This window comes from Colletotrichum lupini, chromosome 4 (assembly GCF_023278565.1).
Source record: "Colletotrichum lupini chromosome 4, complete sequence".
NCBI lineage: Eukaryota > Fungi > Ascomycota > Sordariomycetes > Glomerellales > Glomerellaceae > Colletotrichum > Colletotrichum lupini.
Genome location: NC_064677.1, coordinates 2,555,968 through 2,571,197, shown reverse-complemented (window position 1 = coordinate 2,571,197; position 15,230 = coordinate 2,555,968). Strand labels below are relative to the sequence as shown.

General features: G+C 53.9%; 7 protein-coding genes and 1 non-coding gene across 8 annotated transcripts; 3 read left to right on the top strand and 5 right to left on the bottom strand.

Annotated features, from left to right (window-relative positions):
- Window positions 1–438: 438 nt before the first annotated feature.
- CLUP02_07899 (NADH2 dehydrogenase subunit 14K) lies at window positions 439–876 on the bottom strand (the record flags this gene model as incomplete). The annotated part of the gene is made up of 2 exons (XM_049286891.1): window positions 439–659; window positions 843–876. 2 exons carry the CDS (start codon window positions 874–876, stop codon window positions 439–441), a joined length of 255 nt encoding a protein of 84 aa, XP_049144034.1.
- A 462-nt stretch (window positions 877–1,338) lies between these two features.
- On the top strand, window positions 1,339–1,425 carry CLUP02_tRNA136. Its single transcript has one exon. It is a non-coding gene; the product is annotated as a tRNA-Glu (tRNA).
- Window positions 1,426–1,724: 299 nt separating this feature from the next.
- Window positions 1,725–3,480, bottom strand: CLUP02_07898 (uncharacterized protein; the record flags this gene model as incomplete). Its single annotated transcript, XM_049286890.1, has 3 exons — window positions 1,725–2,688; window positions 2,744–3,024; window positions 3,220–3,480. 3 exons carry the CDS (start codon window positions 3,478–3,480, stop codon window positions 1,725–1,727), a joined length of 1,506 nt encoding a protein of 501 aa, XP_049144033.1.
- A 317-nt stretch (window positions 3,481–3,797) lies between these two features.
- On the top strand, window positions 3,798–4,449 carry CLUP02_07897 (NADH ubiquinone oxidoreductase subunit NDUFA12; the record flags this gene model as incomplete). The annotated part of the gene is made up of 5 exons (XM_049286889.1): window positions 3,798–3,836; window positions 3,905–3,925; window positions 3,982–4,066; window positions 4,140–4,341; window positions 4,398–4,449. The coding sequence occupies 5 exons, from the start codon at window positions 3,798–3,800 to the stop codon at window positions 4,447–4,449; spliced, it is 399 nt and encodes a 132-aa protein (XP_049144032.1).
- Window positions 4,450–5,025: 576 nt separating this feature from the next.
- On the bottom strand, window positions 5,026–6,950 carry CLUP02_07896 (tRNA-guanine transglycosylase; the record flags this gene model as incomplete). Its single annotated transcript, XM_049286888.1, has 3 exons — window positions 5,026–6,239; window positions 6,310–6,569; window positions 6,808–6,950. Coding segments are annotated over 3 exons (1,617 nt in total), but the record flags the coding sequence as incomplete, so codon positions are not given.
- Window positions 6,951–7,505: 555 nt separating this feature from the next.
- On the bottom strand, window positions 7,506–11,345 carry CLUP02_07895 (AMP-binding enzyme; the record flags this gene model as incomplete). Its single annotated transcript, XM_049286887.1, has 1 exon — window positions 7,506–11,345. The coding sequence occupies one exon, from the start codon at window positions 11,343–11,345 to the stop codon at window positions 7,506–7,508; it is 3,840 nt and encodes a 1,279-aa protein (XP_049144030.1).
- Window positions 11,346–12,423: 1,078 nt separating this feature from the next.
- CLUP02_07894 (uncharacterized protein) lies at window positions 12,424–12,879 on the bottom strand (the record flags this gene model as incomplete). Its single annotated transcript, XM_049286886.1, has 1 exon — window positions 12,424–12,879. The coding sequence occupies one exon, from the start codon at window positions 12,877–12,879 to the stop codon at window positions 12,424–12,426; it is 456 nt and encodes a 151-aa protein (XP_049144029.1).
- Window positions 12,880–13,090: 211 nt separating this feature from the next.
- CLUP02_07893 (LCCL domain-containing protein) lies at window positions 13,091–15,073 on the top strand (the record flags this gene model as incomplete). The annotated part of the gene is made up of 1 exon (XM_049286885.1): window positions 13,091–15,073. The coding sequence occupies one exon, from the start codon at window positions 13,091–13,093 to the stop codon at window positions 15,071–15,073; it is 1,983 nt and encodes a 660-aa protein (XP_049144028.1).
- Window positions 15,074–15,230: the final 157 nt, after the last annotated feature.

Genomic DNA, 15,230 nt, shown 5'->3' with positions numbered 1-15,230 from the left:
CCAGTCATGAAAGCTCGATTGAGGTTGCACCATAGATCAATTAAGCATGAGAAGCAGTTCTGGAGCACGTCCTAAGCCCAACTTGATGATAGGGATGCCTTAGGGATGGCACTGTAGATAACAATGACTTTTACGGCGTCAATTAAGCCTCCCCTTCTTTCTACGTAACATATACAAAGGGACTCTGAAGGGATTTCCCAATTGGCGTCCTAATCAGTTCCCGCGCAATCCCAGTTCCCCCTCTAGAACGAGAATGATTCCTCGAGGCCCCGAATCGACACCCGAATTGACCGGTCCCCATCTGCCTCTTCCTCACTCAGACGGGCGTCACAAAGCTTGTCTCCGCCAGAAAGCCTTTGGGTCTGGTCTCTGCCCCCCCTCTCTCTGTCTCTCTCTTTTGTCGATGATTTTCGTCCACTCTTGAAATTCCGTAGTCGTCTATGACTGCTCTGCCTCCTTGCGCGCCGCCGCCCTCGCGCGCTTCTCGAGCAGGATGGACTTGCGCTCGCTGAGGATGGACGACTGCCTCTCGTCGACGCCCTGTAGCCAGTAGCCAAAGCTGCCACCGCCGAGCATGTAGACGGGGTAAACCCAGAGGGACTCCTTGTTGAAGAAGGGGCGCATTTCAATGCCCATTTGCCAGAAGCGGACGGCGAAGCCTGTTGGGTTGAACGTCGAATGTTAGTGGACTACGTCTTGAAGTTTCCCGTGTTTTCAGTGGCGAAAAAGGAGCTTGTGACTATTCTCTCGTGAATCCGAACCAATTGGCCTCCATGGCAACCGGGAGATCCATTCCGTAGATTATCGTCGCCTGATGAAGGGGGGAGGGAGGTATCACGCACCGAAGCCACTCCAGAAGAGGACCCTGCCAACCATTGTCGCGGTGAATATGTGTGTTTCGTCTCGAGGGTGAGTGTTGGTAAGTCGATTGACGAAGGTGGGCCGCTTTGTCCGCCGGGACGTAGAATTGGGGTGAGTAGTTCGATTGGATTGGGCCGTGACAATTCGAGATACGATGTGAAGCTTCCCCCGGTGGTGACGGGCTGCAAGGTGTGTGGGAGGTCCGCGTACCCGCCGAGTGCACGGCCAAATGAACCAATCGCTGCGGTTCGCGGAATAATTGCAAATCCAGTTTTTCCGATTCGATCGCTGCCCTGCGCGGCGGCGCGGGATTTGGGGGCGTGCTTGGGTTTTAGGTGCTATAGCGCTGTAGGGCCCTGGAAGTTTGGCTGTTGAGGCGTCGAAGCACTGGAGCATCGCTGTAAAATCCGGGCTCTGACAAGCTCAACTAGCTGGCTAGCTACAGGACCCCAATATCGATGGCGTTTCTCAACAACATCCGATATGGTGTAGTGGCCAACATGATGCCCTCTCATCTCTGTGAGAGGTTAGGCATAGCCCCGAGTTCGATTCTCGGTTTCGGAAACTTTTGCTTTTCTTATGCATCTATCCACATTCTTCTGATTCTCCCTAACTTAAGGCAGCTTTGTTTCTTCCCTAGTCATTGATTCTGTCATTTTCACTGCTCACGATGTTCTTCAGGACGCACGAGTTTGCCGCAGCTTTCAACAAGTGGTTCAACTCTTTAACACAACAGATGACAACTGACAATCAAAGGGATGGGTATCTTTATTATGCAGGTCGTACACAAGAGCTCTCACGGCAGACTTCCGCGAACAGAGTCCAGGTAGCTCCAAGTCTATCTATCTTACACGGCCGAAAGTTTACAAGGCACCGCCCACGGCCTGGGCGATCCACATGGCTATCCTCACCTGGATGCCAACCCGCCTCTCATTTTTGGAAAAGTCCTCACGGGTTACTCGCTCTGCGTGATCTTGGAGCCACGTCTGCTCCTCGCCGAGGCGCTTCTTGAGGTCTTCGTCCTTTGTGAGGATCATGGCACCAGCCTCAAGATCGTGGGTATAGCTGCGTTTGGTATAGTTGGAACTTCCCACAATACTAATTGATGGGTTTTGTTCTCCCGGCAGTGTGATCCAGAGGCCCTTGGCATGGTATGTCCAGCCGCCGGGCTCGCCGATCGTTCCCTTGCGCCACTCTTTAAGAGCGATTGAGTCGTCGAGCTTGCGTTCGTGGACGGCGCGGACGAAACGGCGCGCGAGAAGAGTGTAGGCGCCTGGCAAGAGTCCAGACACGCCTGGGGATTGGTAGAAACCGTTTGCCTGCTGAGAGGCGGTGATGACGACATTGCTTTGTGATGCCGTCGACAGCAGGAGCTTGGTCAGTGACGGCGCAGGGTTGAAGTAACCTGCGGTAAAGGTCCACGACGAGCCGGCGTACTCGGGCTTCCCAAGTGTTGATAGTACATGAGTGACGGCAGGAAGCTCTGTAGAGGTGTTTGGGCTCATGAGCTGTGTGAGTTGGGAAAGCATGTAGACCTTGGTGTCTTTGCCCACATCCGCAGAGGCTGCTTGCGTGGGCGAAATCAGAGCATTGAGGGCAGGAGTCGTGGTGCCGATGAACTGCTTCGGCTCTTTAAGGGGAGACGGCGCGGGGTTAGACTTAGGCCAGGTCAGGGCGAAGCCAGCAGGTTCTTGCGAAGGCTCAACGAGAAAACTGAAAGAGGATACGCCCTGGTGGATGTTCCAGAAGTAGTCGGTCACCTCCTTGGAGGAAAAGAGGTGGTAACGATCTTGTCGGTTCGTGAAGTAGTCTGATGAGAGGTTCGCCCTACATGGTTGTTAGTCTCAGTCCCAACTCGGAAATCCTTGCAGCAGCTCCATACCCAGAGAGAATAATTTCGTCATCAAAGCCATATAGCTTCATGTGTTGTAGGCCCCAGCCCTCGTTGATGCGCTTTGGTATGTACTTCTTCCTCAACCCCGTCAGGTTTGGTGTGTGGTACATGCGGATTTCCACTCTATCTGGGCCAAACTCCGATACGAGTGGTGCGAGAAGTGATGCGCATGACGGATTCGGCTCCTCACGCGTGCCTCGTAGGGCGTCCGTCAGAATGCTTAGCTTCAGCTCAGGGTTGTTTCGCAGAGCTTCGTGTAGGGTCCCAATCTGGACATGACCACCGTCAGAACCTGTTCCAACCCATGCGCGTGCAATATAAACTGACCAACTCTTTCTCTGTCTTTCCGATGTATAACGTTGACAGGAAGATCCTCTTCTTTGCATTCCGTATCCGCTCCTAATGTACACCCCGTATTAGTCCCCAAACCCATAGCCAGTGCTGCGCGCGTTCGTAATGCACACCTTTAATGTCTCGTAGAAATCGGCCGGCGTTCTGATAATCTTAATCTGGGAGCCGTTGATGCTGAAAGAAGGTGCAATCCTATCGAGTTCGTTCGCGAACGGCGCAAGCATGCCAGCTGCGCTACCGGAGCCTGAAGCCGTTGGGGTACCAGCGGCAGGCGTCGCGAATTGTCGGCATTGCGGTTGAGCGCGTGTAATGTTCGTTCGGGCAAATGGGAGCTTGAGCTTGGTAGAGCACCGCGACACGCCACGGACAATCATATCGTATTCGTCGTTTGGTATTCCACCGCCACGTCTAGATGTCTAGTAGGTACTCTTCCCAAAAAAGTTCATCCAAAGACGGAGAGCTTTCGAGGTTCCAAAGTTCTGGGGACAAAGGTGCGTGCATGAAGCTCTGTCATTGGCGGCGGGGGTTGCCGTGAGCGCCAGGGAGTCCAAAGACCAATTGCCTTCGAGTTTATGTAATCCAGAGCTCCACTCTGGCACCAGCATCGCTCAACCTTCCCAAACGTCAGGTCTTCAATCACATTGTCGACAGCAATCGATAGCTTCTTGAGGTCAATTGACCAGCCGCCACCATGTCGACCCCCGGAAGAACAATCGCCAACCTGCGCAAGGTTGGAATCAAGGCATGTATCCTCCTGGTTCAAACGTTGTCGCTGCCATCGCTAACTTTCGCTCCTAGAACTATTTCCGCCAATTGCTGGTACATGGCCTCCCCAACCCCCCGATTGCAATTGCCCCTCTAACGCTCGAGAATAGTACATCGGTGACACCAAGCATGGTCGTCTTGTAGGCGAGGATAAGGCCGGCAACAAGTACTTCGAGAACAACGACGAACTCCCCCGTATGGAACCCCCAAGCGAACAGCGCCAGCAAATTGACAATGAAGGACCGTGGGGCTAACAAGCAACAAATAGTGCGTACGCGCTGGGTGGACTTCAAGGTGCACGACTACGACTCGGCGCAGGTCGAGCCTGGCTGGCACGCTTGGTTGGGATACATGGTCGACAAGCCGCCCACCGAGGACGCCCTTCTCCAGACCAAGACTCGCAAGTGGGAAGTGCCACATGTACTTCCCAACTTCACGGCTACCCCGGGAGCCTACAAGCCATACAACACGTAAGCGGAAGTGTCATCACTTCAAATTGAGGATGGAATGCTGACAATTGGTGCAGAGTCAAGCCGAAGATTCGTACGTGGGAGCCCAAGGCAGTTGAGAGGCAATGAGTTGCGGAAGAACGGGGTTGATGTACATAAGCCAAAGTCGCTTAACGCAATTTCAGGGTTTTGCTTTGTGTTAAAAATGTTGTAGATGTTCGACGACGCGGATTCGCATTGAGTGACAAATGACCAAGCACCGGCATTGGCATTGGCATGAAAGGTGATTTTGCAATATCTCAAGGAGCAGCCTCAAGTGGCTTGCGTACCGCTTCTCTCACCATGGTAAATTCGTTAGGAGAATGAACAGCCAGGCTTCCAGCAGATTCAATGTAACAGGAACGAAATACCAGGCATTGCAGCCCGTTTAGACGGAATAGCTGGGGCGTGTGACGAGTCTGATGTTGGAGTGTTGGATGATAGCAGCGTTCCTATCTCGATAGTTTTAGCTGCTGTTGACTTTCGAGAGGTACACAGAGGGGAGGCCGATGAAGAAGAAATTCGTCTTGTCTCAAGTGGCTTGATTAATGATTTCGACACTACTAAGGCCTCTCCATTTCGCTGGCTTTGTGAGTGATAACCACTATGGCTCCTGATCATTCATCGGGCCCTTCGTAGGCGAACAATGTCCGTTGTCTCGGACTACTACTTCTTGCCAGCGACCTCAGCGAACCCCTTCTCCTCAAGTTCCAGCGAACCCAGATCGGGCACAAGCGGCGTTTCCGTACCCTCCGCTGCTACCGCCGCCCCGTTTGCCTTGGCTGCGACGCCCTCACCGTCCGCAGCGTAGTCAACCCAAGCTGGCGGGTTGATTCTGCTAGGATTCGCCTCGCCCTTGAAGTGGTAGCCTCTCGCCCTCGGTCTCGTCCCCGTGCCCTGCGGCAGCTCCGCTTCGTACGCCGCGACGAAGCGCTGCGACTGCTCCTCAAACTCAGCGGCGCCCTTTGCGAGGGTCGCTCGGATACCGGCGAAGAAGTCGGCCATCACCTGGTGGTTGTGAATCTGTAGTAGCGTCCAGCCGAGCATCTCCTTGGCGTTCAAGAGGTGGTGGAGGAAGGCCCTGTGGTGTGTCGTGCAGGCGTAGCACTTGCAGCCTTGGGAAAGGGGTTCCATGGCCACCTCGTTTTCGGGAGCCCACATGTCGTCGCCGAGAGGCTTGGTAGCATTGCCTTGATTTTCAGGTGGAGGGAAAGTGAAGGACAGCGCTACACCTGCGTCGGAGATGGCGTTGATGAATGGTATCGTGCAAATATCGACTCCTAGGGAAATCTGTCGGAGAACAGCTTGTGGTGTCTCGGGAATGTGCAATGACAGACGAGGAAGAGAATCCAGGGATTTGTGGTGGTCCTCAATATCGGGCAAGATATCAACATCGTAGAGAGCAAGTCCCGAAAGCGAGTCGACGACCTCATCTGCTAGGTGGCGAAGATACTCCCACTGCACGGTGTACGGCACCGCAAGAACAGGCGCAAACACCGAGACCCCAGACGCCTTGAAAAGTTCGCGCCTCTTGGCCGTCAAAAACACATCGGTCCATTCCTCGGTCCGCTCAGCCATGCGAACAAGCTTCTTTGAGGCCGGCATCGTGCTCGTGTGAAACAAATCAGCGGGGCCGATGGCGATATCAGGCTTCAGCGTCTCGACAGCCGCACAGTACTCGTCGGTGGAGAGGTTCCTGAAGCCGGTCGAGGTGAAGATGGCCACGAACTTTGCGCCATTGCCCACGGGAGTCTTAACCGCTGGGTTTCTCCTGGCAGCAAGAACCGTAGCTATGCTTTCGGGCAGGCAAGAAAAGGTATGGAGTGGCTTCTTTTCTGGCGAGGGTATTGAAAGCGCTGAAGGGTTCTTCTTCTCAATGACTTTAGTCGATAGTTAGCTTCGCGCCATGATAGACAGGTTAGGACAGATTGATTAGATTAAACTGCTTACAGTCCTCGAGCGCCATATACGCTCCACTGAAGGGCGCATGTTTCTTCAAGTTATCTGGGGTGACATGAGGAAGTACACCCCTCGAAGCGACGGCATAGTAATTTGGTGTATCGATGGGTTTCCGCTTAGGAACGCTCAGTTTCCCGAGACGAGCTGCAGTTGTGCCATCCAAGGTCTTTTTTAGAATTTCGAAAATCATGCCTTCTGCCCCGTCGACTTTTTCCGCATCACTCATCTTGACACATCGGCGACCCTTCCAGCTGTGTGTGAGTCAACCCTGGTGCCGCAGAGTTCCGTTGTAGTCGGTTGTCAGGCTCACAAAGAAATCCTTGCAACTTGTGAGGTATATTAACAAAAACAAAGTTTCTCAAATGGCACTCGTTGGTTGTCACTCGCTCACTTTCACCATATCACCATGTCGAGGGTTAGCGGTCGTTCTAGCGTAAATGGTGTGAAAAGGAAAAGAGCAGCCACAGCATTGTAAAAGCCACACTTTACCGTCTGATTGTGGCTTGATCCCTGGCTTGCCCTCCTTCCCTCTCGGAATCTGTGGGACGGTGGATCTGGCGGGAAGCAGGTGCCCCGGCCCCCGGGCCAAGTGATTGCGGCGGGGTCCCGATGGGGGAGACGCTGCAGGGGTTTCTGGGCAGCGCAGATGCATTTCGATTTTAGCCAATCGTCAAATCCCATGTTTTGATCCGATCACCCCATGGCCAAAGCATCTTGGAGTGTACCCGTATGAATGTATGGAGACCTAACGGAGAGTAGCGTTGTTGCTGCTTTTGCCCACTGCCTTCAACATTTCACTCACATTCGGTACCGCCGCGCCGGTCGGTACGGCTATCGGGGTGCTTCGGAGGCTTGGGGAATGACGTACATATGCCGTAGCTGATGCAATATTGACCGATTTTCAGATTGAATGTTTGGAAAGAAGTGACAATTCAATGGTCGGCAGGCTTTCGATGGAATAGTTGAGGCGAATCTGCCACTCTGCGTCCATTAGCCTAAGGAATTGTGCCTCGACAGCTACAGGACAATTCGATTACATATGGCCAACAAGTGTAATGAATTCATGAAGGCATTTGAAATTCGATTTGATGTATTATTCAGATCGTGGAACACAATTATATACCATAAAATAGCAAGCCTATCCCCTCTATCCTCCCATCTATCTGCCAAATGATGATCCGAGATGATCAAATAGGCTCATCTCTAGGCTCAATGAGCACCTCGTTGACAGCAACATGTTCTGGCTGACACAGAGCGTACACAATCGAAGAAGCTACATCCTCGGCGTCCAGGACCTTGGCACCAGTAGGCTCGCCGTACTTCTTGATAGCCTCAGCGTCTGTAGAGATACCCAGCAGCTCTGTGGCCGTGTTGCCAGGTTGAATAGATGTGACGCGGAGACCCGTACCGGCCGTCTCGAGACGCAGGCTCTGCAGAGTTGCTTCCACAAAGAACTTGCTAGCAGAGTAAACACCCAGGCCGGGGAAGACCTTGCGGCCAGCGTCGGACGAGATGGCTACAATGTGACCCTTTCCTCGGCCCAGCATGCCAGGGACCGTAGACGACAAGCAGTGCAAGAGACCCTTGCAATTGACATCGACAGTGCGCTCCCACTCGTCAGTCTGGTTGTTCGCCATCATGGTGAAGTACATGACACCGGCGCAGCTGACCAGAATGTCGACCGGTCCAAGCTTGTCAGCTGCCGCCTGCATGAGCGACTCAACGTCTTCCTTCTTCGTCACATCCGTCTTGTGAATGAGGACCTTGCCGCCAGTGCCAGCAAGCTTGGCCTTGACACCTTCCAGGGCTTCCGTTCGTCTTGCCGCAAGAGCGACATGGGCGCCCTCCTTAGCCAGCCCAGCTGCAACAGCTGCACCGATGCCGGAAGAGGCACCAGTGATGACGGCGACCTTGCCAGCCAGACGACCCTTGTTGACGCGAGATGTAGCTCCGTTAGCGTTTTCTCGGCGCGGAGGTCGAGAGAGCCAGCCTCTCGCGCAGAAGTGTCGAGTGTAGGTCTCGAGTAGATCAGTATCGATCTTGGGGCGAGGCAGGTTGTACTTGAGCAAAGCGGGAGCCGTAGCCTCGTCCTTGAGGACGGTCACAGCCTTGAGAGTCTCTGCGGTAGGCATACCACCACGAAGGATGTCAACGGTGAAAGGGACGTCGCCTGCAGTGCCGAAACCTCGCTTCTTGGTCCACAACTCCACCCAATCGTCCCAGGGCACGCGCTCGGTCGGGAAACCGAGCTCATTCAGGCTGTCGAAGATGTAGTTCGCAGACACTGGGTTGGGGTCACCAAGGTGGTAGACCAACTGCTCAGAGTCGGTGTGGTTGGCGAGAGTCGTGATAGCTGCGCTGACGAAATCGACAGGCGTCATTTCGGCGAACCATTGGTCAACATACGGCGCCGTCTTGAGGTGTAACGACTCGACGATCAGGGCGTTCAGAAGATCCCATGCGTTACATGAGCCTGTCTTGCTATGACCACTGATCGTACCAGGGCGGTAAACCTTACACGGCATACCTCGACGAGCGGCCTCATAGACCAGCTTCTCAGCCACCCACTTGGTCTGTCCATATCCGTCGATCAGCTTGTCGGGAACATCGTCAATGTCAACCATGGCGTCTTCAGAGTGGCCTGCAACAGATGGTGTCAAAACACCATTTGTGGAAACGTGGTGAAGGGTGGCACCGCTCTTTGACGCCAGGCGTAGGATTTCTCTTGTGCCTCCGACATTGGGGCTTCTCAGTGCAGCATAGGGATAAACCAGGTTGACAGTCGCAGCAGCATGAATGATGACCTCAACACGGGAAACGATGTCATCATAAACCTCTGGGGCAAGACCGAGGTGCTCTCGCGATAAGTTTCCGGGCAGAACCTCCATTCTGTCGAGTAAGGAGTCTTCCCAGATGCCAAGATCAATCAGGTTCTTTCGGATTCTAGCCATTCCAGCAGCACGCATCTCGTCGGTAGGATCCGTGAAGCGGACGAGGCAGATAATGTGTGCCGAGGTGGTCTCCACAAGATACTTGAGAAGGAAGGCACCGAGGTATCCAGTTGCACCGGTTAAGAGCACGGTATTAGCATCATTCAGACGCCGCATAGGAGTGCCGTTGGATTGGATGTCGTCAGGCAGAATGGAATCAGCACGAAGGACGGCTGGGAGGTCCGCTTGAACAGCCGCCGTGTGACCATCACGAGCATCGCAAATCGCTTGCAGGTGTCCTTGCAGTGTTGGCGTACCCGCAAGAGGTGCCAGCGGAACCGGGAACCCAAACTCCTTAGCGAATCTGTTTGCTAGGTCTGCGAGAACAAGGGAGTGGCCACCAATATCGAAGAAGTCGTGCTCCTCGGTGATGGCACTATCAGGCATGTTGAGGGCAGCCGCCCACAGCTTCTTGACGGTTTCGATCTTGACCTTGGTGTTTTGCTCCTTTTCGCCATTGACTGCAAGCTTCGGGCTTGGCGGCGGCGGCAGGGCCTTCAGATCAGTCTTGCCGGAGACGCCGTGAGTAGGGAGTTGTTCAAGCTCCACCCAGTAAGTTGGAAGCATGTACAGAGCAAGATGCTCTCCAAGGACACGTCTAGCTGCAGGGCTGTATCCAGACTCGTCAATAACCACATCTCCTCGGCCCCGCTTGTCATCGTTGTCGCGAACGATATAGGCAACAAGTTGTCTTTCAAGGCCTTCTCCGTGAGAGGAGACAGCGCAGTCACTCACAGCCAAGTGCTTCACAATGGCGTTTTCGACAGCACCTGGCTGAACGGTGTAGCCACGGGTCTTGATCATACCGCCTGCGCGACCAGTGATCTCCAGAAGACCGGAGGGAAGGACTCTAGCGAGATCTCCAGTACGGTACATGCGTGCACCTTCTTTGTTGACAAAGGGATCCGGGTGGAATGCCTTGGCTGTTGTCTCTGGCAGGTTGAGGTAACCCCGCGCCAGGAGGTTGCCGCCCACATAGAGCTCTCCGCTGATATTGTTGCCAACCCTGTTACCGTCTTCGTCCATGATGTAGATGTTTTCTGGGTTCATCGGTGGGCCAACCGGGCAGACACGGGCTTCAAAGTCAATGAATGTGCTGATATCACCGGCTGCGACCTCGTGGGTCTCGCAAGCGCTGTAGACATTGAGAAACCTGGTTTCGGGCAGGGCCTTCATTCCCCTGCGGCAGAGGTCAGTTGTGACCACCTCGCCGTTCAACCAGAGAGACCGCAGCTTGGGCAGGCGCTTGCTCAAGTCAGGGTGACGAGACAAGACGGTTGCCAGAAGGGTAGGTGTCATGAGCGTGTCTGTGATTTGCCGAGACTCGAGCAAGTTGACAAGAGCTGATGGGTCGTAACTTGCACTGTCCGGAACAGCAAAGACAGTCGCTCCCCGCAATAAGGGGCGAAGCATCTCCCACACGAAGAACACATTGCAAGCTACACGATCTCCCGGTTGCAAATCGCTGAGACCAAATCTGAGGTCATATGAGAGCACTGCTGCCCTGTGGGGATTGCAGATGCCCTTCGGTTGGCCAGTGGTGCCAGAAGAGTATGAGACGAACATAAGGCGTTCGAGATCATCGCTGGCAGGCAATGGCGAAAGTTCGCCATTGGCGTGTCCATTGACTGTCGTTTTACTGGGCTCATCAATGACAATGATAGGCACTTCCGCCTTGATGTGGTTGACGTGTGCGCTTTGAGTGATAACCACTGAGGGCTTCGCGTCCTGGATGACATCGCGCAGGAGCCCAGAGGGGTATGCGAGCTCAAGTACCAGGAAAGCACCGCCCGCGCGAAGAGCTGCCAATGAAGCGATCACGTAGTCGGCGCTTCGGCTCATGAGCACACCAACGAGGCTATCTCTGCCGACTCCATAATCTCGACGCAATTGATCGGCAAGAGTCTGCGTCTCTTGGTCCAATTCCGCATAGGTAAAGGTTCGTGATTCATCTTCAAGGGCCACAGCGTCTGGGGTAGCCTTAGCCTGCTGCTCAAAGAGCGCGGCGATATCCTTGGTGATGTCGAGAATAGGCATGTTTATCAGTTGTTTGATAAGGGGTATATGGAAGACAACTTGACTGGTTGAAACAAAAAGGAATCACCTCTAGAGAAGCCGATGAGAGAATAAACGGGAAGAAAGGTCACAGACAGTGAAGTCTAGATCAAAGGTTGACTGTTGTAGAGGAGCAGATTAAGCTCTGGCGCCTTAATAAATGTGGCAGAACAACTGCAGTGTTGAGTCTGGGAGGGAAGGAGGTCACGAGACAAGTTGGTTGCGAGAAGCTCTTGCAACCACTCAAGTACTTAGTTGAGGCGAAGGAGTGACGCGGAAAAAGCAAGGCCAACAGAAGCGAAGGCGAAGGTGTGTACCTTGCTTGGCTACAAGGCCCTTACCGGCTAGAGGTTCCTCAACAAGAACGAGTCCCCCGCCGACGAAGCGTACACGTGTAGGGAAGAGACGGTAGCACATGCACACCGACAGCCGTCGCGAAGCGATGAAATGTCGGTACGGGATAGCCCAGTCCAGTCCATAGCATCCACTATCAGACACCATGTCCAATGAGGTACATGGTTGCCAAGTTGACCAGCAGTTTAAATGGGTCAAAAGAAGGCGATAGAAGCCAGGAAAGTTGCTGCATCCAACTCAGTCTAAGATGAAAGAGTGTGGAAGGCAAGGTTCAGCTGGATCGTTTGTCTACTATGTAACTATCAGTACCAGACAAAGCCCTAGCGCCATCAACCGCATTACTGGAGGCTGGGATTGATCCAACAGTGACCCTAAGCATACAGGCGGCGTAGGATGCCTCAATTGAGAGATTCACTCTCGATATTGCGGTAATTATATCGTGAGCCTGCAAAAAAGTCAACCTTGATGTTCCAAGCACATGTCAAAGTTGCAAGGGCGATGTCGGTGACGAAAAAAAGTCTAAACACGTGGGGGCCAGAGTGTCATTATAAGCATGAACAAGTGAGAGAGTTGCAGTTTGTCATTTAAAGCCAGATGAACGCGCAAGATCAGTCGCGCATCTGTCAAATGACTCGCCGTTTTTCCCGACAAACAGATGAGGGCGGCGTCTAGACTGCGCCACCAGATCGGTATGGGAGTCGGTCCGTCATGTGGCTGAGACTCGGCGTGGGGTATCGGTGGCTAGAGAGAGCGGGTCGCTTGCCCCTCCGACACCCGCTCGCCGCAGCTCCGAAGCAGGATGCAATTCTGTCCGTTTCTGGTCCACTAAAGCGGCACCCACGGTACGTACTCCCTCTTTTGACGTTGCACTTCGTCGCCACGCGGAACGCCGTGCAAGAGCAAGGACCACCCGATGCTCCACCTGCCAGGGCCAAGTCAGACAGGGAACAGAGGTGCTTCGGTGCCGCGGGATCGTCTGCTTCAGGATCACCTGGCTAATGCGGTTCCTGAGCTGTCCCTCAGCCACAGCGCTGTCACCCATAGGCTGCCGTTCTTTCGTCTGAAGTTTCCGAAGCCAATGCGTCGCCTCCGTGAGCAACTCGATGGGAGGCCAGCGAAACATTCGTTTCACGACCGAGAGAGCCTCGTCACTTGATAGCATCGCATTGATACCACGGTTCACTGCTCTTCTGGTATGACCTCTCGCCCGACCCCAATGCCGAGCCATCCTCTTGCTGACTGATCGTCATGGCGTAGCCGCCCTCGGTTTCCTAACCACTTAGGTCCTTAGGTCTCGCCCCTTGTCCGATCCGCCGAATCGTCGACGACTCACCCTACATATCTTGCCTAGCCCCCACGTACATTCCTCCACTATGGATGACCGAAGACATGAGCAGGAACCGCTCTTGAGCATCATGGAGCGACAGCAGGCCGACGAGCCTACGAACCGGGCAAATACCACAGAACATCCCGATGCGCCGCTCGAGGATGGCCCTCGCCGCGAGCTCGAAGTCGATGACGACTCCGGCCCATCGACACCCCGGTTCATGCAGGACGATGGACACTGGAAGCGCTGGAGATGGGTGCCATTCCCGGTGCGCCGCATCGTGAAGGCTACCGCAAAATGGTCCAAAGGTCCGCCAAACCCACACGATTACGAGATCAAGCCCATCTTTCCTCAGGTTCAAGAGTTCCCTCTTGTGTTGGCTGATCGATACCTCCGAAAATTCAAGCACCGGGTCGGCATCGTTTTTCTTTACTTCGCCATTTGGATCATCACATTTGCCTTGGTCAAGAGGAGCGAGACATTCGCTACTGAGGTTGAAGGATGGGGAGCCCCCTCGCAGATTGGGTGTGGTGCGGCATACTGGACGAGAGGAAACAATTGCGGCCTCAATGGTGCGGACTGCCGCCCGTTCAATGGCAGTGGCTTTGCCTTCAGGTGCTCAGCCAACTGCGCCGGCTACATGGTCTTGAATCCAAGAGCTGTCGGAGACCAGGAGATTGTCTACCAGCCGCTTGTTATCGGCGGACAAACCGACAACACGAGCTCGCCGATTTACCGAGGTGACTCGTTCATCTGCGCCGCTGCGATCCATGCCGGTGTGATATCTAACGATAATGGAGGTTGTGGTGTTGTCCGCCTCGTTGGGCGAAACGAGGACTACTTGAGCTCGGAGAAGAATGGGATTGACAGCATCAGCTTTGACTCCTACTTCCCACTCTCGTTCACGTTCGAGCCTGGCATTCAATGCCGCGCTAAAGACCTGAGATGGAATTTGTTGGCGGTCTCGGTTGTTTTCACGACGGTCCTCTCTCTGTTCACGTCATCACCTTCCCTCTTCTTCTTCTCAATCTTTACTGGCATATTTTGGCATGTCGGGCTCGCCTCCGACCCCCCAAATCACTACTCGGTTGCGGACTTAGTATCGAATATCGTTGGCAAATACCTCCCGGCGATGTTCTGCGCCTGGGTTATGTTTGACAAGATGGGAATTCGACGAACGCTCAATGGGCTTACTGCTCAGGTGGAGAAGACGATCTTGTGGCTCGGTGGTTGCTGGGTTGGTGCGCTTACCAACTATACCTTTAGCTTCATTCCCATTCAGCGTCTGAATGCGCATGATCTGAACCAACAGCCGGGAGCAAAGGCAGCGTTGGCCATCATCATCATCGTCTTGGTGGTAATCACCGCCAAGCAAATCTGGTATTTTAGACAGGAGGGCCGTCTCCTGAAATACCTCAAGCTGTATCTCCTATTCGTGGCGGGTATCATTGTATGCCTTGTCCTGCCAGACCTGAGCCTGCGCATTCACCACTACATCCTGGCGTTACTCTTGCTCCCGGGCACGAGTATGCAGACCAGACCTTCACTGCTCTATCAGGGCATTTTAGTCGGTCTCTTCATCAACGGCATCGCCCGCTGGGGCTTCGACGCTGTTCTCCAGACACCTGCGGCCCTCCAAGGCGACGCTCAGCACGGGTCGGTCTTGCCCAGCATTCTCCCACCCGTCATCGACCTAGGTCAAGCTATGTGGAGCATCAACTTCACTTGGGCTACTCCTCCCGATGGAGCGCGCTACGACGGCATCAGCGTTCTTGTCAACGATGTAGAGCGCTTCCGTACCTACTTTGACGATGGACCCGTACCTCCAACGAGTTTCCTCTGGAGCCGCCAGAGCGATCTCGGCATGAACGAATACTTCCGTTTTGGATTCATGGAAGGCAGCGAGAGCTATGACTTTACGAAAGCTGGCATTTGGAATGCGGAAGGTAAATGGATAGACATGCAGCCGGGCCCTTCGATGATTAGGGGTCGGTCACTGGTAGATGATGACGAGAGCGTGCCACGGTGATCTTTAATACGTGACGATCCTGCTTTTGCTTTAGATGTCTAGAATAGCGTACGAATCTCAAAGACCAGAGTTTGTTCACCATCGCAACTTTTTCGTTCTACTTTGATCAACCGACGAATTTGAGCAAAACTTGGACTCTTTTGGTTGTAGTGGTATC